This window comes from Solea solea, chromosome 3 (assembly GCF_958295425.1).
Source record: "Solea solea chromosome 3, fSolSol10.1, whole genome shotgun sequence".
Lineage (NCBI taxonomy): Eukaryota > Metazoa > Chordata > Actinopteri > Pleuronectiformes > Soleidae > Solea > Solea solea.
The window spans coordinates 1,350,653-1,375,130 of record NC_081136.1 but is presented as its reverse complement, the minus strand read 5'-3'; the positions used below and the strand labels follow the sequence as shown (position 1 = coordinate 1,375,130).

Here is a 24,478-nt window from a genome sequence, read left to right as displayed (position 1 = left end):
TGGATTTCTTTCCATTAAAAGTTAGAGGTAAATCTATTTATAAGGTCAACATTTTAATATAAGTAATCTGGCACTGGCTAGAAATCATGCTAACATAGTGCAGCAGGTCCCTGACCTCAGTTCTGAATCCTCAAAACCTGTCGACAACCTTTCGCCTTTGACGTGTCTGGCTAATTTACATAGGGTGCAACTCGCCAAAATGGACGCCAAAATTCTCAATTGTCCGACTTCCTGTTGAGTTGAGTCACCTTTTTTGTTCGTCTTGGTCTATAACATCTTCCCACCAAGTTTCGGGAAATTCGGTGGCTTCTTTTTTTTAATGTCATTGCGACAAATTTGCTCGTACGAGTTTGCTCGTTTACGCCAAAATGGACAAACAAACTAAATACAAATATTTATTTATTTAAATGTTGCACCTTTAATGATTCGTGAGACCACGATATCTCATTTTTAGCACCACGTCGCTGTTGTTTTCACGGTAACTGCAGCGTGGACACGTGTCCCTCACAGTGTCTTCACAGTGTCTTCACAGCGTCCGTGTTAGTGGAGGATGTGAAATTGTGCCCCGGAGGTTTTTCCAGAGCTGAGGCAAAGAATCTGTGTCAAGAGTTCATGACGCGACCTCAATATCACAGAAGAAGAAGAAGAAGAAGCCGCGAGGAAAAGTCACAACATCAAACCATGTTTCTGTCTCTCAACCATCTGCTTTGTTCATTGTTGTTGTTTTGATCGTTTGTTTGTTGTTTTCATGAAGACAGACGTCTGTGTGTGTGAGTGTGTGTGTCAGGACTAGTAGTCCTCATGGAGACCAAAACCTGGTCCTAATGAGGCAGAAAACCTAATTTCTGAGGACCTGGTTAAGTTTAAGGACAAAGATTTGAATCGTGGTTATGGTTAAGGCTTTTTTTAGTTTGTCTCTGTCTGGTCCCCTCAACTCTTAAAGGGCTTTTTAGGTTAGAGTTAGAATTAGGTAAAGGTTAAGGGTTAGTGGTAGTTATAGTTAGATTAAGGTTTAAGGTTAGATTAAGTGTCCAGGAAACGAATTTAAGACACTTTCATGTTAAAAGTCAGATTAGTTTAAATTGTACCTGGATAACGTGATTCATAGTCCGATTACTCTTTCGCTTAGTCGGACTGGAGTCGGATAAATTGTGGTCCTATTGGTGGAAAAGGACAAATGCAAGGAAGAAGACCCACTGTTGGACGGATGAAGAGATGGTCCATCTCACCGTCCACCTACGGAGGCAGAGTCAGATATACGATTTTCTCCTCCGCATGTTTACGTGGAGATTGTCCGTCTTAGTCAGACTATCGAGGACGTTTTTACAAACTGTTTAGGTTGAGACTGATTTTGTCCTCATGTCTTTAAAAGGCTTTTTTCACTTTTTTTAAGGGTTAAGGTTAAGATAAGGGGGTGGTGAATGCATTGTCTCTGAGGTGTGTGTGTGTGTGTGTGTGTGTGTGATGAAGCGTGTCCGTCTGTCTCCGTCTGTCTCCGTCTGTCAGCTGAAATTATTTCTGACAGAAGAAACAGGAAAATGTCCTCAAAACACGAATCAAAGAGTTTTTTAAAAGAAGACGAATCAGCGTCTTAGTTTGACTAAAAGTGGACTTTTTGAAATACTACACGTGGCCGTGGATCAGTGGTGGAGCAAGTTGTCGTTCAACTGGAAAGTTGTGGGTTTGATTCCCGGCTCTGTGAGTCCACACGAAGAATGGATAAATGTCAAACACTGACGTGTAGAGCAGCTTTGAATAGTTAGTCTGGTCCGGTCCAGTCCAGTGCAGTGCAGTCCAGTCTGGACCAGACCAGTCCGGACCGGTTCCACTGTCCTCAGAGAAAAGAGACCATTAATGTCACATGAGATAAGAATTTGTTCAACGTTATAGAATTTTATGTTTTGAGTTCTGTCCTCGTGTGAACCGAGGACGTCCGTCCTGTCCCTGCTGGTGTTGGACTCAATGATGTCCTTCATCAGTGACTGGTTTTTAAATGTAGGACAAACAGGAAGTAAATATGTAAATAAATATAAAAGGCTCCAGCTCGGATTCTTCAGTTTCTCTGCCAGAAAAATATAAATAGACTTCAACGTCTCCTGGTACACACACCATTGTCTCTCTGTGTGTGTGTGTGTGTGTGTGTCTCTCTGTTATCACTCCATTCCAGCGTTGATCAACATCAACAACATCAGTGAAATTGAACAGATTGAAGAGTGATAGAGTGAAGGAGAGCAGGAAAAACCAGTGACAGGTCTCTGTGTGTGTCTGTGTCTCTGTCTCTCTCTGTCTGTCTGTCTGTGTGTCTCTGTCTCTGAGGAAACTGCAGATTAAGACAAAGGAAAGTGGACATAAATATGTAAATATGAACAGACAATTGCACAACAAGACAATCAGAGATGGCAGACTTCACCCCATTCACGCAACTAGTGGCCACTAGTGGTCATATTGACAAGTGCTGAAACACACACACACACACACACACACACAGAGCCACTAAAAACAATACTTACTATACTATAATCTGCGACAAATATGAAACCTTAAACCTCGGATCAGTCGGCTTTGTGTTTTTGAGGCTAACGCGACGCAGGGAAAAGTTCTTCATCCTGTTTGAATCCCCGAGGCCACGAGATCGAGGAAATAATTCACCGACGTGGACGTGGACGTTTGTTTGTTTTAAACCTCTGGTTCCCGTTAAAGCAGATCAACAACTCCTCAGTGAAGAGTGTAAATCCAACGCACCTCTGGAATATTCTCTGACCCACATTTACTTATCAGCAGCAAACAGCAGATAAGCTGTTTGTGTGTGTGTATGTGTGTAATAAGCAGCAGCAGTTCACACTAACAACAAACACAAGCTGTGTGTGTGTTTGTATAAGCGTGTTTGTATGTGTGTGTGTCATCACTTTACAATTAAATACTTTGTATGTACTTAAGAAAAGGCGGCCATTTTGTGTCACCACATTTTGGCTCATGGCGATTTTTACTGTGTATTTTACTTGAACTCGTGTTTTTTGATGTCAAAGTGTAATTAGGATAGAAAATGACGTCATCTGCGTATACATTAATCCACTATAATCGCACATTACGCTTGTTTTGGAAGTCGTGAGTGAGAACGATGTCATACTCAGATTATTTGGTGTTATGAATGCTAACATTTCAGCTACAGTCGCTAATTAGCAAACTAACTTCAAACTGATTGCAACGGAAATGTCTTTATATATACATACATATATATACATATACATATATATATAAAGATGTTCTCTTATTGTGAAAGGTTGTGTGGCTGTAAGCAGGACGTCCTGTGTGGTTTTCTTTGTGCGACACAAACTTGTTTTCCTTTATTATTATTATTATTATTACTATTATTATTGTTGTTCCCAGAAAATGGATGTTCATTTGTGCTGATGTGTGAAATGTTTCTATATTTGGAGCAATAATCCCAGTCTGTTCCCTCGGGTCAAACAATGACGCGGCACTATCGCTTCACTCTCCTTCTTTCTCTTCATTAATTCATGTTCTGCCCTTCATCCCTTCATCTCTCTCTCTCTCCTGTTAGCCTGCTACTCTTAATTAACAGACACCACTTCAAAGCCTCAACGGCACATTTACACTTTTTTATTCTTTGTACTTTTTTAAAGAACAAATGTTTTTGCTGCTGCTGCTGCTGAAAGCTGTTAGCACGCTAGCTGTTGGCGGGGGAGAAGTCAACACGCAGTAGTTTGCTAATTAATGAGTGGATGTAGCAGACGCTCCTCGACTCTGCGTCGACGACAGTACATGAAAACATGAATTAGTCATTAAAAGACTGGACTTTATCCCCTAAACCCCTTTTTTTTCCCGCCCAGCAGCAGCTGTTTTTAGAGACAACGCCAGACAGAGCAGCCGTTAGCCGTTAGCGGCTAAAGACTTCCCTTCAGGAGGAGGAAGAGATCAGAGATGGAGAGAAAAGAAGCTTAAAATTTAAACACAATTTTGGCTTAAACTCGTAATTATTATGTTATAATTGATGTCAAATTGTAATAAGGATAGCAAATGACATCATCTGCGAATGAATTAATCCTCTATAATCGCACATTACGCTTTTTTTGCAGGTCGTGAGTGAGAACGACGTCATACTCATCGGATTATTTGGTGCTGTTAATGCTAGCGTTATAGCTAGGTTTGCTAACTGGCAAGCTAACTTCAAACTAATTTAACACAATTTTAACAAACGTATGTTGAAATATTTTGTTTACGTTACGATATTATGCGTTTATGTTATGACATTGCGACAGTGTGTTTACATTACGATATTTTGCGACAGTTTGTTTTAATGCTGCGATAATTTGAAGATTATCTTCACTGTCAGCATATATATGTATATATACATATATATGTATATACATATATATATTTCACACTTACAGAAATCTGTTTCTTACTGTAAGTGTGAAAGTGAAAGCGTTTAGCTTCACAGAGTCACTAGTAGAATGTAAACGTACAGCACATTATATCACACACGGTAACAGTGTCCACTGACAGTGTCCATCACACGTTTTATCACACTTTATGTTCCCAGCTCTAATCCCGTGTCCCTGCGTACAGTCCCTCTCCAGCCGCTGATTATTAGCTGGTTTACAATCCTGACAGATTTAAAAACCAGGCTACATCTCGCCCCAGAGATAGATATTCTCTCTAATCTCAAACATGCACACCCTGGAGGATTAGGTAGTCTCCCACACCAAAGCCCATAGAGAACATCACAGCACACAGGAGCTGTTGATCCACTGCTGTCTCCATCAGTAAATTCAAATGTCTTATTTTTGTCACTTTGGCGTTTGAAATCCTTCATTCAGATTGACCTCAGTGACACAAAGTGACCACACGAGGCAGCAGTAGACCAGCAGCTCCTGTGTCCCTCGGTGCTTAAATCACTGATTTTCTCTATGGACTTTGATGGTTAAATAAACAGTTAAATAAAGCAGTGAACACGTTCTTCAGATAAAGTAGACATGTGCTTTCATTTTGTTCAGGGTCTAAAATCTGTTGTGTGTTTTTCAGAACTGATCCTGTACTGGACAACTTCAGGACACAGGTCAGACCAATGTGACAAATCCTATTGTCTGCAACTGTTTTAATTTATTCAACTCTCAGTATTGTGACACTAACTGTATACACATGTAATAACAGTTAGTTTTAGCCGACTCTACTAAAAACCCTGTGAAGTGGCTCATCTGTTGCTATGCCAACCAGCAGGTTAAGCAAGAATCTTGTTCTCGAAAGCTCTTTTTCTGCAGGGTCTTTTTTTTTTTCCCCCTGTAAATGTGTTTGGATAAAAGCCACAAGGAGCTTAAGGACGTTTGTGAGTTTGTGTTGTTGGCGTCACGGAGGAGCGCTTGGCTCGACCGTCTGTTCGTCATTAGTCGCGGCAGCGAAGGCGCCGCGCTAGCTCGCGTGTGTGCGTTCCGCATGATGTCCAATCACAAACACCGTACAGTACGTTTCTACAGGAGAAAACTAAGGGAACCTGGTGATTATGAAGGGTCACTCTCCCACACCAAAGTCCATAGAGAAAATCAGTGATTTTAGCTCACAGTGGGGGGTGCTGGTCTACTGCTGCCTCGTGTGGTCACTTTGTGTCACTGAGGTCAATCTAAACGAAGCCTTTCAAAAGCCGGAGTCACAAAAATAACGCATTTGAACTTCGTGATGGAGGCAGCAGAGGATCAACAGCTCCTGTGTTCTGTCACATTAAAATCGCTGATTTTCTCTATGGGCTTTGGTGTGGGAGAGTGAGCGGCTTACAAAGTGACCCAAATTTGGTTTCACAGTTGTCTCACAGTGAGGTGAAGCAGTGAACACGTTCTTTAGATGTCGCACATTTAAAATAATGTCCACTTCATCTTTTGCTTTGTCAACCTTTCCCAGCTGGAAGCCTTTGTTCTTGTGTCAGTGACTCATGAAAACACACTTCAAACTAACTGTGTGTGTGTGTGTGTGTGTGTGTGTGTGTGAGGGCAGCAGACACACACTCATATTGTATCCTCATTTATTCCTGAAATGTGGCACTCGCTCGTTTGTTTGTTTTTGTTTCAACGGAAAATGCTCGCAGCTGTGGGGGGGTCGCGTGTCATTTCTATTTTCCTACGTCAGCGGCCACGATGCTGGGCAAACAAAGCGCGGGTGAGACGAGTGCGAGCGGTAACCTGATGATGGACGGATAATGGGAGGAGACTCCCGTGGATGTGAGGATGGAAACGAGGGCAGAGGTGGGGAAAAGAAACGTCGAGGAAAGACGGAGCGCGCGGGGAAAAATGATGGAATCAGGGAAGAGGTGATTGTGACGATCACATGACAGCGAAATCACCCAGCATGCTCTGTTTTTAACGGCGGAGATGGAACTTTCACATTTTTCCACTGGGAATTTTCAGGATCTGCTTCCATCAGGAGCGTCAATTCGGCATTCCCTTTCAAAATAAAGTACTCCAAGAGCAGAAAAATACAATAAATGTATACTTTTACCATGAAACTTCCCGACACCACTATTATAACTTTTTTACAACTTTATTTTGAAAACTTTGCATTTCTTTTAGGTTTTTCTTAGAGTGGACAAACAGAAATCTAGGCATTTATTTTGAAAACTGGGAAGTTCTGTTTAAATGTGGACAAACCAAAACTGTTGTTTTCAATTTGAAAACTACTGAGTTGTGTTAAGCATGAAGTAACAGAAATGGAGACTTTTATTTTGAAAATTAAGGGTTCTGTTTTTTGGAACGGAAAGGAAGTTTGTTTTTTAGTGTGGACGAAACCAAATGTAGGCATTTATTTTGAAAGCTGGGAAATTGTGTTTTAGTGTGGACCATCAGAAAATTGGGCCTTTTATTTTGAAAATAATGTTGTTGTTTTTTGGTAAAAATAAGAAATTACAACTTTTATTCTGAAAATAAAAGTGTGGACAAACAGAAAGTGAGACTTTTACATTTTAGTGTTGCTGCTTTTACTTTTACTCGCACAGATTTTATTTTAGTAAACAACCATCTACTTCCTGTTCACACCTGGTCATGTGACCCATGTTTTCAGGTCTTAGTGTGGACAGATACTGAGCTGAAACTGGAGGCTTTTTTTTTTTTTACTTGGTAAGTGTGGATGATCCCGACTATTCAGCAAAAATAAACTTGATTAGTTTTGTCCCTTTAATTAAAAACACAACATGCACCCCCTGAAATGAGAGGGTGAATGTGGATTTGAAGACAAAGTCAACAAAAGAGGACAGTGATTACCGGAGGGATCCGATCGAACTGAGCCGATCAATGATGAGTGAAAGTGAAAATTGATCGGGTTCAGTTATAAAATGCAGCTTTAACGAGTCTGATGGTGGATGTTTGTCCTGTCCACACGCTGTCCACATGTCCATGTGTCCACGTGAACATTTTGTTACATTAATAAAAAAAAATGTGTTACGTCAGTAAACAAAAAGGTAACATATTTTTTTGGTAACAAGTGTTTTTTGTTACATTAGTAACATGTTTTCACTCTGTAGCGCCCCCTGCAGCAGAAAGCTCTGTCCTGAGTCTCTTCATCTCGTTCTTAATCTTCGTCTTCTTCTTCTTCTTCGTCGTCTTCGTCTTCTTCTTGTGTTTTTAATCCTGCTCTCTGACTGGCAGCTTCATTACAGCGACGCTTCAAAAGAATCAACCACACAGTGACAAAAATAAACCGTCACTAAGTTTCCTGATGCACTTTACACACACACACACACACACACACACAGTGTCATGACAACTGTGTGACATGAAGTTCAGTTGCACTGACAGTTGGATATTAAAGCAATCGCAGAAATCCTCTGTGTGTGTGTGTGTGTGTGTGTGTGTGTGTGTGTGTGTCAGAGTAAGCGCTGCCATGTTGCCCTTTCAAAATAAAAGCCTGAAACACTTGAATATGAAGAATGTGGCAACCACCAGCCGCTCACGCTCGCCCGGAGTCACAATTTACATTAGGCTGTCGTGTGTATGTGTGTGTGTATGTATGTGTGTGTGTGTGTGTGTTAGAAAGCCTGTTTCACATCCACGGCTCTGTCGTGTGTGTGTGTGTGTGTGTGTGTGTGTGTGTGTGTTCAGAAGAGCTTGTGCAGTGCAGGCGTGAAGATGTCGCGTGTTGAGACAAGGATGTTGACTGATGGTGTGAGAGGTTTGTTCACTGTAGCACACGTGACTGTGAGTGTGTGTCTGTCTCTGTGTGTGTGTGTTCATTTAAAAAGCAGCAGTGATGGCAGAATCAACGACATATTGTTTCCCATGATGCTACAGACTGTGATGATGTAACAGGCCAATTAAACTGATTGTCTTTATATAAAGTTATTGATCATCTTAATAATCTCACACACACACACACACACAGACTGTGACCTTTAATTTGAAATCCACTTCCTGTAAATGAAAATGTTCTCACTGTGTTTGAATTCAGCTGAAAAACAGTTCAGCTGTTTTGATGTGTGCATGTATGAGGTACAGTGAGCGCCCCCTGCTGCTGAGAACCAGTAGAAAACACTGATTTTCAGCTAAACTGATAATCAGTGTCACTGTTAGACACACTTTAACAACAGGAAACTGCAGTTTGTAAACCACTCACTCTCCCACACCAAAGCCCATAGAGAAAACCAGTGATTTTAACATCACAGCACACAGGAGTTGTCGATCCACTGCTGCCTCCATCACTAAGTTCAAATGTCTTATTTTGTTCAGATTTACTTCAGTGACACAAAGTGACCACACGAGGCAGCAGTAGACCAGCAGCTCCTGTGTCCCATGAGCTAAAATCACTGATTTTCTCTATGGGGTTTGGTGTGGGAGAGTGAGTGGTTTACAAAGTTCAGTTTCCTGTTGTTAAAGTCTGTCTAACAGTGACACACACACACACACACACACACACACTGCTGAAGGAGAGAGAGAGCATTCCTTTAACATCTCTCTCTCCCTCTCTCTCTCTCTCTCTCTGCGTGTGTGTTTTTCTGACATAAACTGAGGACACCATTTTCTTCCCTCTCCTGTTCCTCTTCACCTTCACCACTTTCCCTCCTCTTCCTCCCTCAGTCCTCCTCCTACCCTCATCCCTCTCTTCTTTCACGCGCCGTGCGTAAATCGCTTCACTCCAGTGTCCAGAGCGCACAGAGCGAGGACACGGAGGTGGAGGACCTGTCTCCTCTTCTGTCTCTGGACTGTTTCGCTGTTTCTCCGCAGCTTCGGGATTCTTCGGCTCCTCGGCTCCCTCCGTCAGCGGGGACAAGGACAACCCACCCAGGCGGTGTGGCACGCGTGCAGCGGCGTGGATGTCAGCGCGCGCGGAACTGTTGTGGACAATTTATTATTTCCTGGATCACAGACACACGCACACACACACACTGGAGGCTCCGCGTGGATTGTTGTCTTTATGGCTCTGCGCGGGGACAGGGACAGAGGACAGCCGCGAGACCAGCAGCTCCGTGGAGAGGTCAGTGTCACACACGCACGCACACACATACACTAAACTTTAACCAGTTCCTAAGAAGATGAGGTTCTGTCTCATTAGGACCAGGTTTTGGACTCTGCTGGTCCTGACAGAGTCATTATTTTGATGCTTCTTTTTTTTTACTTAAAAAACAAACAAACAAACATGTTTTTATGTAAATATTAACATTTTCATCGTGTGATGATTTTGTCAAACAGGAAGTGGAAAAATTCACCATTTCCATTTTTGTAGGAGACATTTTGCAGCAGGACACACGGACACAACGCTGTCCCTCACCTTAACCACAACTAACCCTGTCAGAGACCTCGTCCTATAACGCCAACATGTCGTCATTCTCCCTCCAAATGTCCTCACTGTCCACACATTAAAAGTCCTCACTTTATTTTGAAACGTGGAAGTAACTCGGGGTCCGACTTCCTGTTTTTGTGCGCCTCCTCCGCACAAACACGTGCGTTTGAAGACGAGTGAGTCTGAGACGTCTCATGTGGTTTATAGAAATTGAACAAAAGTCCTCGCTCAGGTCCAGATTGTGTCCTGATGTGACCCGAGGACAGAAAACCAAAATCTCATCAGAGGCCAAACGAGGAGACGCGTGTTCCTCCGAGCCGACAGCTGGTGACCCACTTCTCTAACTGATCGTTTTATGTCTCGTCCTCTGCACATTGTTCCTCGTGTGTGGAAACTGTAACAGAAAAAAGTGTCAGATTAAGTCTACGATGTTCTAAGAACATGTTCATGTCTTTATCTTCACTGTGAGACAGACTTTTCCAACAGGAAACTGAGGTTTGTAAACCACTCACTCTCCCACACCAAAGCCCGTAGAGAAAATCAGTGATTTAAGCTCAAGGGGACACAGGAGCTGCTGGTCTACTGCTGCCTCGTGTGGTCACTTTGTGTCACTGAGGTCAATCGGAACAAAGGTTTTTAAACATTTGAACTTGGAGTGATGGAGGCAGTGGATCAACAACTCCTGTGTGCTGTGATGTTAAAATCACTGATTTTCTCTACGGGCTTTGGTGTGAGAGTTTCATGTCAGATTAAGCTGCCGAACGATTAGCTCACAATACACTGTAAAACAATTTAGGCTTTTCAAAGGACGCGTACACCAAAATGTCATCTGCATAGAATCGAACACTCTGCTGGTTTATTTCAACCAACATGACAAAAATAAAGAAAATAAAAACCAGGTATAGGAGTTTAATCTTTTCTGACGCTTAAGTCGGCGCAAATTAGTGACGCTAGTGACTCAAATCTGTTCATTCTTCGTATTTAAACTCTTAATGTTTGTTACAAAGGGTCGGCCTCAGCGATTCTCGTTAAACTGTTTAAATTCTAATATTTGTTGATATATTTTAGATATTATTATTTAGATATATTGATATTATATTTTATTTTAAAAAACAGGACAATATTTAAATTTAGTGTTTGGACAGTTTTTGGAGGGCTCAGGCCCCGCCTCCTACACCTCCTCCTCGCCTAGCTGAGCTCTGTAGACGCCTGAAAGCGGCGCCCGAGTCCATTAGAACGCTTACATAATGAAAACGGCCTGAGATCTCCCACGGCAACTGAGCCTCGCCTCTGTTTAATGGCCACTCCCCCCACCCCCACCCCCTACTGTGGAGTGTGTACACACACACACATACACACACCAGGATTCAGGATGTAGAAACACACCAAGTGAGGAATCAGCTGTTTTCTCTCTCTCTCCGCTTCATTCTGTCGATGTCTCTCGCCCGCTAATGAGTGTGCGGTGGCTACAGATGTCGTACACTTATAAACGCAGGGTGCCACACACACACACACACACACACACACACAAACACACAGTGATATAATGACTGTTGGCAGCTCAGCGTTATCACACAACTTTTCGCCTCCAGGCAAAAAAGCTTTTGCTCTTTAGCTCCGCCCTCCTTCGTGTCCATCAACACGACTGAATCAGAAAAGACTCACAAACTTTGAAATGTTAAGGGTTTGAAGGCAAAAGACGTGAGGGTGAATTATCAAAATGAATTATTTTCTCTTACACACACACACACACATGAATGTGATGCCTTTAAGGACCTGCTCACACACACACACACACACACACACATGAATGTGATGCCTTTAAGGACCTGCCGTAACAGTGAAAATCATGTTTAAAAAAACAAAAAAAACATTCTCATTCCAGTGAGTGAGGCGACTTCTGTCCTTGTGTGTGAAGAGTCCAGAGGGGACGACAAGAACGAGACAAAAGAGACAGAACAACAACGACAAGACAGGAACAACAGGAAAAAGACACAAAAGAACCACTTAAAGACACACAAATGTCTGATGTCAATAGAAAACTGCGTTGTCTTTTAATCGTGGTTTTACTTGTTAGCGTCGTGCTACATGTAGCAGTCTCGCTAACGTCAGCCACAAAATCTGCAACAACAAAGACAACAACTGAGAGGTATTACATCCCAAAATAGACACGTGACTTAAATGTTAGCCCGCTACTTAGCGTCCGCTTAGTTGTGGCTAAGGGGAAACTCGGACTCTTTAAGCTAACATTAGCGATCGAAACGTCTACGTTATCTTTGAGTCTACAATGAAACACACACTTCAATTTGACGTATAATCCATTACTAAACACTCTCGCTAACTCCCTGCGTCTCAGGAAATCATGACCATAACCATAGCAACACAGATACTCATATGTCCTGGACCCTCCCATAATCTCTGCTCAAAGCTCCACCCCCAATATTTGCACAACTGTTCTTCTGTTGACTTCCATTCATTTCTAGTTTTATCACTAACATTAACTTTAACCTTAACCTTAACCTTAAGCACACTTAGCCCTTAAGCACACTTAGCCCTTAACCTTAACCACACTTAGCCCTTAACCTTAACCAGTGCCTCACAAAATGAAGTTCTGCCTCATTAGGACCAGCTTTTGTCCAGCTAACCCTAACCCTAACCCAGCTCTACTGGTCCTGACAAAGTCAGTGTTTATGGTCCTTCAGAGGTGATAAATGCAAGAACACACACACACACTGCAGGGGAATTAATTAAAGCAGACGTTTTTATTGACGTTACTCTCGACTGCGTTAGAACACTCAGTCGTAAAATATTATGTTCATACGTCTTAACAACCTATTAAAACACACACACACACACCTCTTTTTAGACCTAAGTGAGGACACACCATTGACATAACGCATTCCCTTACTAACCCTTACCTTAACCTTAACCCAAACCCAATTCTGACCCTCAAACCAGGTCTTAACCCTGAAAAAGCACTTTAAAGGTTTGTATGTATTTTTTGGACCTCACAAAGATATGAATACAAGTACACAGACACACACACTATTAACCATATGGCCTGCAGTGTTTTAATAAGTACATATATACTGACACACAACACACACAACTCTGTATTTTCCAGCTGTCTAACATCTCAGGTGAAGAATTAATGAGTGTGTGTGTGTGTGTGTGTGTGAGACTCTTCTTTGATGCTGAAAACAAACGTAAAACTCATTGCCGCGTGTCTTTATTACAGTTATTCATCATCTACGCCACATAAATATGAATTAAATGGCATAAATGAACTCTCCCACACCAAACCTCATAGAGAAAATCAGTGATTTTAACATCACAGCACACAGGAGTTGTTGATCCACTGCCGCCTCCATCACTGAGTTCAAATGTCTTATTTTTGTGAATTTGGCTTTTGAAATCCTTCAGTTAAATTTACGTCAGTGACACAAAGTGACCACACGAGGCAGCAGTACACCAGCAGCTCCTGTGTCCATGCGAGCTTAAATCACTGATTTTCTCCATGGGGTTTGGTGTGGGAGAGTGAGCGGTTCATGAAGTGACAAAGTTCATTTACACATATAAACAACAACATGATCATCAGTTGGACTATTTTAGGGGACGACTCCACACTCGTGCTCTTATTCACAGGTTTTCCTCTCGTTCTCTCTCTCCGTTTATCTGTGCATCACCTGCCACTGATTTATTCACTGCCCCATTTTCTCACTTCCATCCCAGTCACTTTGCAGCTCCTCTCTCTATTTTTGTCCTCGTCCCGCATGAGCAGCAGCAGCAGCAGCTTCAACAGCAGCAGGATTTATTCTCGTTACTCTGTCAGACCTGACTTAGGGAGCGTTTGCGTGTATACAGCAGCAGCGCAGGGGGGAGACAAAAAGAACCGGCCGGAAAAAACGACATGAAACTTTCATTTGCACGTCTTACACAACAGGAAACAGACGTGTGAACCACTCACTCTCCCACACCAAAGCTCATAGAGAAAATCAGGGATTTTAACTCACGGGGACACAGGAGCTGCTGGTCTGCTGCTGCCTCGTGTGGTCACTTGGTGTCACTGAGTTAAATCTGAACAAAAGCCGAATTTTACAAAAGAAGACATTAAAAGTTAGTGATGTAAGCAGCAGTGGATCAACAACTCCTGTGTGCTGTGATGTTAAAATCACTGGTTTTCTCTATGGGGTTCTGTATGGGCTTCACATAAGCAGCAGCAGCTATAATTATTTACTGACCTCAGTCATTTTAGATCAGCTGGTCGCAGCCATCTGGTCTTTTATTATTATTATTTTTATTATCTTGAAACCTCGAGGTTGTAAATTCTGCTCAGATGAGCGATTAGTTGACGCCTGCAGTTTTGAAATCATGGCAACTTTTCCGGCGCCTGGCGGTGAAAGGACAGATGGTGAAGAGGGAGAGAGAGAGAAAGGACGGGGAGATAAAAGCGTCAGGACAGACGTGGAGCGGCTCGTTAAACTCTGAACAGTGACAGAATCCTGCTGATTAAGAATTGATCGAGAGCGAGCGTCGGGTTTGTTCACGACTCAAAAAAACAAACAAAAAACAACAGCGTTAATTACTTCTCTGTTTTTCTACCTCGTGACCCGAGGAGCAGCTCAACATTCACTCGCTCACCGTCTGTGTCGTCGTCAAATGTCAGGAGCTGCAGGTTAGAGAGAGAAAACACTAGACTGATGAAAAAGTCATTACCTGACATTTGACGTCAATAAATGAGTAAAGAGATTTGAGTTATTTAATAATGTGTTTGAAGGTTAACGACAACAAAAACTTGTTAAAAAATGATGTCGTTGTTTCTTCTTCAGATTAAAGTCATGACTGAGCACAAATGAAGCGTCACGCACACAAACTGTCATTTTGTCGTTTTTTATTAACGACGATAACGATTAGTATTTGGTAGATATTTTCTGTGCCGTTAACTCACTCTGTATCCACACGATGAATTTAAGAAAATCTCAATATGTTTTACTAATGTGGCATTTTTTTTTGCAACATTTTGTAACTTTGTAGCTTTTCCAAAAATCTATGGTAACGTTAGCAACACTGTTGTTGTAACGAGAACAAACGTCATTTCTTTGTTTCCTAACTAGGTAACTCTTTTTGGAATATTACAAATGAGCTCATTTGTTAACTCAGTATACACAAGATTTTGGTCTTTTATTAACATTGACAACATGTTATTTGTAACATACATTTTGTAATGTTAATGGTTGTAATGTTACCAAGTCATTTTTTGTGACATTGCAAATCCCAAAAAAAAACATCAAGCAAAATTGTTAAAATTTTAAAATTATAATTATCTAGACGTGTAGAAGAAAAAGAGAATCTGAGGAAAGGAAACGTGTCCACAGTGTTTGACTGGCGGCTGATTATCTGGAGCCGTGAAGCAGAAAACGATAAAACATGAAAACGAGACACTTTGGTGAACGTCTGCAGCTTTGATCCAGGTGTGAATCGTCTGCTCTGACACTTTAAGGCTCAACAGCCTGAGGATTAGTGTCGGAGCGATGATTCCAGACGATCAGACATGACAACGCTGTCTGGGAAAACTACAGCTGCCTTCATCTGCTCGCTGTCAGAAAAAAAAGCGTTTGAAAATCTAGAATATACCAGGCTCAGACAGATGCTAACAATCACTGATCAATAAATGAATCAATGATGAAAGCAGATGCAAAGCTTACTCTCCCACACCAAAGCCCATAGAGAAAATCAGTGATTTTAGTCTCCTTTTAGCTCTGACTTACCCACCTGGTCCTTTTGGCTCCTCCCTCTCTAGGCTTCAAGCAGATACTGTTTTTCTGTCAGTGATCCATGTATTTGATTTCGCAGAGATTATTTTTACTCCGGATGCCAATTGAACCCGGCCTAGGGCCGGCACTTGTGGTCAATTTAGAGTGTCCAATTAACCCAGTCAATTGGCGTGTTTCCATCGTGGTGCGGTTTGGAACAGTATTTCGACTGAGAAGGTAATGTGGTGTTATAGCATAGCGGTGTGACAACAATGGACAAGGACACTGTCTCCCATTCTGCCGACTGTCATGGGTCTAGCTCCACCCGTGCAGTACCAAACCATTGCTCTGGTACCCTGAGGAAAGGGTTCCTGAAAAATTGAACTGTTGGGGCTAAAACTAGTAACGTTTCCATACTATTCCTAATGGAAACGCAAACAAAAGGGTAGCAGTGGTATTGGGTACCCATGAGGTACTACTCGGAAGTACCCAAGCCTTTTGGGATTCAGGTTGAGGGCCCTCGACTACTCCATTCATCGAAGGATTGTCGTCTGGCAGTGCCAGCACCCCGCACAAGACAATCCAGAGTCTTTTCATGTGTCGTTCCACGCTGGTGGAATGACCTACCGAGCGCTCCCAGAACAGGGGCGTCTTTACGAAGCTCTTGAAAACCCAGCTCTTTCAAGAGCAACTTCTGTCCCAGCACTTTTACCCCCTCCCAAGCACCATCTCCTTCTGGGTATTGGGTACCCATTAGGTATTACTCGGAAGTGACCAAGTCCTCGAGCTAGTGGGATTTGAACCAGCCAGTCAAGTTCCCTTTCCACTAGGCCATGGGTTGCTCCACTCTCTTTGTGAAATATGAGCTACAAAAAACCAAAACAATGAGCTTAAAGAATTTAAAACAGCTGCAGAGGTGGAGTCGCTCGTGGATGATCGGACTGTTCTGGTGTCGAAGTTCCTGGATTTGCTGACACGCGGCGCTCCGAGGACGACTGCGTGCCATTAAGCTAAGCCCTTTGACTGACAGGACAATGATGTGAAGAAGCTCTTTGGCCTCAGAGGATGAGCTCCTCACACAGTTTTAAATATTTCATCCCTTCTTATTCTCTCGGCTCTGATTTGTTTTAATAATTCAAACACTGTACGTGTCTGAAAAGCTTTGAAAACGGCCTGGAAGAACACCAGCGTTTCAACATTGTTAAAGTGTTTATGTTGTTTTTCACAATCATTCCAAAAATTCACTTACAAAACGTCGTCGCTATCGTCGTGTTTTTCTTCACGTCTCAACATTTCTCTGACTTATCTCTCGGTGTCCATTAGTAGTTTGGGTGGGAATGTAAGTCCGACTGTTGGCGTGCTGCCGTCAGGGCCGCTGCTCTCCACTCTGATTAAATTTACAGCACCTGCAGCTTCGCACAGTTCACGCTCGCTCGCTATGACACAATTTGCTTCTCATTCAGGTCACAAAAGATCGCGGAATTTGCGGTGAATTCACCTTGTCATTCTGAGATGGGTTGACTGTGGCGTGGGGTCAGAGGTCAGCTTCATCCTCAAAGGGGTAGTGGTGTGACAACATTATCATCGACGGGTTCGGTTCACTGGGGACTGAAATGAGATTTACAAGCTGGTCCTCGTCCTCTGTTTGTGGAAACATCCGAGACTCACTTTGTTCTGCGATCGATCGTTGGAATTAGGAAGACGTTCATGACGGATGAGCTCAAAGAGAATGACTCAAAAAATGCATGAAAACAAAAAAAAACAAATACATATATGATGTATAAACATAGCTGAAACAAAATCTGTCTCCTTGAACAGAAAGGACGACGTTGTCTGCAAAGAACTAGACATTTTACAAATTAGGCCCAAAAAAAAGATTGAAAAGTTTATGGAATCAGTGACAGACGTTTGTAACATTAGCTTGTTGCTAATGTTACAAAAGAAAGTCCTATATAACCAAATATTGCTATGAATGTCCAAAAAAAGGCATTGCTAAGCTCAATAAAAGCAACAATTTGTGTCTGCTTTTGTTTTTCTATAGATTTTTTTACCGTATGTTGTCTATCAGCTTACTTGGCTTATAGCTAACTAACTTGATAATGCTAAACCTGTCTAGTAGCTAGTAACCTAATACTTAATTACTTTGATTGAGTTTATTCAGGCATCAATGAGTAAAAATCTTTTATTCCTAACGTTGCAAAAACCATTTTATGAAATAAATATTACAAAACACAATATTATCTAACAGTTTTCTAGTATTTTTGGAAAGAAAAGATTACATTAAACCTTTTAACCCCATTATGATTGTCATCATGGTAACACTGTCGTCGGAGAACCTGCAGTACATGGTTAAATAAAAGCACACAACCACGTTCCTGGAAAAGTGCAGGATTGACTCTCATCGGCAGCTTCCTCCCTCGTTATCGCGCTCCGCTCCACTTCCCCTCCGGACTCACAGAGTCTGACAGAAATCCTCAGAGCGCAGCGAGGAGCGGGAGACGAGCGCTTAGACGAACGTCGTGGGCCGTCATCAGAGGAGGATCATTAACCTTTGTTTCTGTCCGGGTCGCTCAGGCTCACGCCTCAGAGACCGCTCTGATTTAATTACTCTGGACTTCTCAAACATCTGCTGCTCTTTGGATTGACCCGGTTAATCAATCCGACTCTAATAACTAACAACTTACTTCTCCCTGTCCAGGGGTTTTATGCCGGATGCCCTTCCTGATGTCACCCACCTGAGCAATGGGGATTGGGTAACCCAGCCCTTAACCTTTGCAAGTAATCAATCCTGCGGTCACAAGCCAAGTTCCCTTTCCACTTAGCCATGGGTTGCCCCGTCCACTGAATCTCAATGATGACTGGGAAAAAACCCACGAAAGAGTTTGTCAACAAAAATCACAGTAAAGGTTGTTGGGTCTGAGGATTGTGCTAAGGGCGCCCCCTATGAAAACAGAGCATATTTTAGCCACTTAATGTAACACGTGTTCACGTAAACATGTTTCATTCCATTCATGTTTCATTCCAGTTGTTGATCCACTGCTGTCGCCGTCACTAAGTTTTTTATGTGTTATTTTGTGAAATTCTTCATTCAGATTTCCCTCAGTGACACAAAGTGGCCACATGAGGCAGCAGTAGACCAGCAGCTCGTGCAGCTGCTCAAAGTCCAAAAACGCCAGCATTCTGCTCCCTAGTGGCCAGTATGTGGTGTCACACCGTGTCTCACCTGTGTGTCTGTCTGTTCCAGGTTAGCGAGTGTGTTTGTGAAATGAGAGCAGTGCTAGTGCGCATGTGATCGGACATGGAGGCGTTCACCACAGCTAACCAAACCCAGGATGGGCCCCGCCTCCCGCTGCCATCTGCCGTCAACCCCGGTAGCTACGGTTACCGAGACTATGACCGTGACGCCGGCGCCCTCCCGCCATCGCTGCCGGAGGATCCGATCAGACTGCTGAGCGTGCAGGTAAACATTGTTATTATTATTATTATTATTAGTAGTAGTAGTAGTAGTATATAAACTGTTACAAGAGAAGAGGAATTTATAGACTTTCATATGGATGATACTGATTTTTGTTTGTTTGTGTTTGTAGGTGGTGTTGATCCTGGCTTACAGCACCATCATCGTGCTGGGGGTTCTGGGAAACTCTCTCGTTATTTACGTCATTTATCGCTTTAAGACTCTGCGAACTGTCACCAACTTCTTCATCGCTAACCTGGCTGTGGGTACGTGTACACACACACACACATGCTATTTCAATTAGCTAACATAGAAAAATGAACTAGCTAGCATAGGTAAACTAACTAGCTAACATAGATAAAATAAATTTGTTGTTAAATGTCAAACGTGGAAATTAAGATGTTCTAAAATGATTTCTTTGTTTTATGGAGCAAAGAAACCAGAACATATTCACTTTTATCACTTTAATAAATGATCAAAACAGTTGGCGATTATTTTAGTAATCAATTAATAAGCGATGATTCATTTATTCATGGTGCGTTTGATTTGCGTTGGTGTCATAAACCTGAAAAAGAACACACTCACACTTTATTTCACAGTTCAAACGCAGCAAACGTTAAAAATCTCTTTCTTTAATCTCTTTATCTGTGACATTTTGACCTTCAGGCGTAAATTTTAATCTGAAGAGACGACGACAGCGACTGCGTCCATGAGGGATTCAAATGAACATTTGGCCTCGTGCTTTAATCTGTGCACCGTGCAGCTGTGAGCACAGCTAACAGAGAGAGAGAGAGAGAGACAGGGAGAGAGACAGGCAGAGAGACAGACAGAGAGAAAACGCTGTCAACAAATGAGTTTATTCAAGGAGAAGAAGAAATGATTTGAAGAAGTGTGTGTGTGTGTGTGTGTGTGTGTGTGGCCTGCAGTGTTTGTTGTTCTGGGAAGGGTTGCACACACACACACACACACACACACAGACACAGACACACACACACGTTTAAAGTTGCGTACAACAAATTTAAATTTGAATAATTGTTATATAAATATTGATGACATCACACGTTTGTTCTGGTCAAAGACAAACTGATGAAGCTGTGTGTGTGTGTGTGTGTGTGTATTACTGACAGACCTCTCTGTCCCTCTGTCTGTCTGACTGTCTGTCTCTCTGTCCCTCTGTCTGTCTCTCTCTCTGTCCGTCTGTCCTCCAGCTGACCTCCTGGTCAACACGCTGTGTCTCCCGTTCACGCTGGTCTACACGCTGCAGGGGGAGTGGAAGTTTGGGAGCACGCTCTGTTTCCTGTTGCCGTACGCGCAGGGACTCGCCGTGCACGTTTCCACGGTGACACTCAACGTCATCGCCCTGGACAGACACAGGTGGGCGTGGTTTGTTGTTGTTCATCGTTGACGTGTCCAACACTACGTCCACTAGAGGGCAGCATGTGTTCTTTACTACACTTTATTTTGACACATTTTTACGTTAACATCGTAAATCCCTACGATCGTTTTTTTATAACGGTAAAACTTTTTGAAATATATTTATTTAGAATAATTTTATGTCCACATTCATGTTCCTTTTCATTCCTTATATCTGTCCTCCTTTCCACTCCTTCTCTCACATTCTTTCTTTTACTGTATTTTGCTTCTCTCGTTTCTCCTTCTTTCCCTCCTATTTCTTTCCTTCTTTCCTTTCCTTTCTCGTCTCCTCCTCTCATCTTCTGTCACTGAACAGAAAGAACTCTCTTTTCTTTTCGTCATCCATTATTCATTCTTGATCTCACACAGTTGTCCTGTGGTGTGTGTGTGTGTGTGTGTGTGTGTGTGCAGGTGTATTGTGTATCACCTGGAGACCAGGATGCGTAAGGACGTGTGTTTCGGTGTCATCGCTCTGACCTGGGTCCTCAGCGCCGTCCTCGCCAGTCCTCTGGCCATTTTCAGAGAATACGGATCCTTCACTCTGGAGCCTGGACACAGTATACAGGTACACACACACACACACACACACACACACACACACCTGCAAGTCCTTCTGGTCGCTCGCTTTGATCTTCCTGCTCATCCCCACTCTCTTTTCCATCTCTTTCATCTGTCTCTCTCTCTGTCTCTCTCTCACCGACACAGTCGTGTCTGTAGACGTTTGTTTTTGCTTGTGTTTGTGATTCCGACCGGGGGCGGGGCTTAGGGAGCTGCCTGCTGATTGGCTACTGAGTTGATTGATGATTGGCGTCCTTGGAACTCATCACGTCACTGCGAAATCCAAACAAATAAAATACAATCATTTGTGTATTTTAGATCTTTGTGTGTTGTTTATTCCGTGTGTGTGTGTGTGTGTGTGTGTGCAGGTGTGTACAGAGAAGTGGCCGGGTAAAAGCACTGACGGAACCTTCTACAGCATCTCCATGTTGATCCTTCAGTACTTCCTGCCGCTCTCCATCATCTCCTTCGCGTACGCGCGGATCTGGTCCAAACTGCGCGGACACGTCAGCCCGGCGGAGAACGCCTGCAGCGGCGCCGCCGGGTCCGAGCGCCACCGCCGGCGCCGCAAGACCACGAAGATGCTGGTGACGATGGTGGTGGTGTTCGCCGTCAGCTGGCTGCCGTTCCACGCCTTCCAGCTCGCCACCGACATCGACAGCGCGGTGCTGGACATGCGCGACTTCCGCCTGCTCTACACCGTCTTCCACGTGGTCGCCATGTGCTCCACCTTCGCCAACCCGCTCCTCTACGGCTGGATGAACCGCAACTACCGCGCCGCCTTCCTCGCCGTCTTCAAGTGCCGCCGCCCGGGGGAGCGAGGGCGGAGCGGCCGGCTGGACAGCATCCACCCCGTCAGAGGAGGAGGAGGAGGGAGAGCGAAGAAGATCGTGCTGGAAACGCAGGACGTCGTGTCCACGTGCCTGAACGCCACCGACGTGTGAGGAGGAGAGCGGAAGAGTGAGAGTCACACGACGATGGACGCAAAGAAAAGAAGAAAGAAAGAACGAACGGCATCAGAGTGAAAATAGAAACAACGCCAACAGGGATTGACGAGGTTTTAGAACTCTAAAAATAGACGAGCGGGGATTAGAAGACGAACAACAGAAGTTCTGCTCGACCAATCACAGCCCGCGACCTCGTCTCACTCTTCAAAGACCTTTTTTTTTCTTTCCTCGCTGCGGATATTTTCTGCTTCTTTCCGGGAAAAATCAAAAGGGAAACTTTCAGAATCATCTCCTCGATTCAAAACTGATTCAAGAACTTGAGGACTCGAGGATTTAAAGAGACAATGAAGACGCTCAGACCAATCCAGAACAGTCTGGATTTAAAGACTTTTGTTGAGGAAGAAGAAGAAGAGGAGGAGGAGGAGGAAGAGGAGGCTGCTGCATGTTCCTGTGAAAACACTCATGAATGTTTGAGAAAAAAACTAAAAGTTTATTTTCTCTCTTTGTTGTTGTTTCTTGTTTTTCTCTGTGTTGTCGTCACATCAGCAGGTTTCTGCTCACAGAGGACGAGTCAGTGTTTCTGAAAATAACTGTCACTGATTTAAATGTTACGACTTTGGTTGGGATGTCGAGTGCAGGATTCTCCAGTTTAATAAAAAAAATCTATGTCAGTTTAAGTCCAGATGTCTTAAGAACATGTTCACGTCTTTATCTCACTGTGAGACAGACTTTTCCAACAGGAAACTGAAGTTTGTAAACCGCTCACTCTCCCACACCAAAGCCCATAGAGAAAATCAGTGATTTTTGCTTGCAGGGACACAGGAGCTGCTGGTCTACTGCTGCCTCGTGTGGTCACTTTGTGTCACTGAGTTAAATCTCAACAAAGAATTTCAAAAGCCGAATTCACCAAATAAGACATTTGAACTTAGTGATGGAGGCAGCAGTGGATCAACAGCTCCTGTGTGCTGTGATGTTAAAATCACTGATTTTCTCTCTGGGCTTTGGTGTGGGAGAGTGAGCGGTTTACAAACTTCAGTTTTGTTTTGCTTAATTTACGTCATCTTAAGTCTACGATATCTTACGAATACGATCACGTCTGAACTGAAGTTTCTTCTACATCTAATCCAGATTACAGATTTGTGTTTCTGTCAGCGACATCAACAGATCGGGGTGAATTCTTACGTGAGATGGTGACAGTTCTGGTGTAACATTGATTCTTTTTTTTGCTGTTGTGTTTTCCCTCCAGCCTGCGGCAGACGTCACGTCTTCATTCTTACTCTGCAATTGAAATAGTTATTTTTTTTGCTCTTCAGGTCATTTCGTGTTCGGTGTTCATAGTTTAATTGTCATGTTGTAATTATAACTCTGCTTCCCTGTGGCAGGAGCCGTGTCAACATCACAAACCTCTGAATGTCAATGAACACGGGGACGAGACTGGAGTTTAAACTTACATGGGAACAATTGTTAAGAGGATCAAACGCTCAGTTTCCTCCCCTCAGAACCTCACCCGCAGAAAACATCCATTAAAAAAGAAATGGATTTTATTCTGCAAAAAACTCTGCAAAAAAATTTGATTTCGCTCTGCAGGACACGTCAGAATCTCGATTTTTCTCCCGATAAAAACAGACGCTCGTCGGACACCAGAAAACTATCACTGGCACGTTTGTTGATGTGTTTCGCTTAACGTTGAACTGATCGGTTGTGTGTCTGTCCATATGTGTACAGATGCGCCTTCACCATGGGCCACGCCTCTTGAAAGTGGGAGGTGACAACGTTAGCCAGGCTAGCTGCCGCCTAAGTGGCTCTTTGTTTTTCAGCGCGCTGCTTCATTGGTGCAAACATTGAAAAATGAAATCAAACACAACGAACAAACGCGCCGAGTAGCCTGCTAGCTGCTGTGCTCGCACCGGACGTGACTCAAACACAACCGTTCCTGCAACCCGTGTATTTTGGTGGTTAGAATGTTTCTGACTCTGGACGCAGTCGTGCAGGGGGAACCGAGTACCAACCCGACTGCAAACACATGTTGCCAACAGCCAATGAAAAAAGAGTGGGTCGTCGACTGTTAAGCCCCAGTCTTTCAGTCGGGGTTAGCCTGTTAGCGTGTCCTCTTCAGTCGCTTCAGTCGTGAAAGTCGCGTCGCCAGCTTTAAGTTAATCGGACGAAAGCTCGGTGACGATGTCTCTGCGTGTTCATGCGAGGACGGTTGACGGTTTATTAAACATACATGAATGTAAACTGCTTTGTACCACGACTGTGACGCTGTAACTCTGTGTAACTCTGTAAATATGAGCGGTGTGAGCGAGTGTAACCAAGCACAGACCGTGTCCAACAACTGACGCTACATTCAAGCACAACTGCGCCTCTCGGCTCTTTCTTTCTGTGTGTGTGTGTGTGTGTGTGTGCACATCATGTCGTCCAGTCGCCACAGAATTCAAAAGTCCAAACAGGAAATGACCTCACATCTGGGTTTAAAGCCGCCCAGTTTCCACAGAGATTCACCAGTCAAGTAACGGTGGGTAATGTTAGCATTAGGGCTAACTAGCAAGCTAATCTACTAAAATGAGCACATTAAG

At 43.3% G+C, this 24,478-nt stretch overlaps 1 protein-coding gene across 1 annotated transcript; it reads left to right on the top strand.

The window, feature by feature from the left end:
- Positions 1 to 9,000: 9,000 nt before the first annotated feature.
- On the top strand, positions 9,001 to 22,558 carry npy2rl (neuropeptide Y receptor Y2, like). Its single transcript, XM_058623525.1, has 6 exons — positions 9,001 to 9,471; positions 18,775 to 18,990; positions 19,118 to 19,250; positions 20,193 to 20,358; positions 20,809 to 20,962; positions 21,324 to 22,558. The coding sequence occupies exons 2-6, from the start codon at positions 18,829 to 18,831 to the stop codon at positions 21,897 to 21,899; spliced, it is 1,191 nt and encodes a 396-aa protein (XP_058479508.1). The 5' UTR covers positions 9,001 to 9,471; positions 18,775 to 18,828; the 3' UTR covers positions 21,900 to 22,558.
- The last annotated feature ends 1,920 nt before the right edge of the window (positions 22,559 to 24,478 follow it).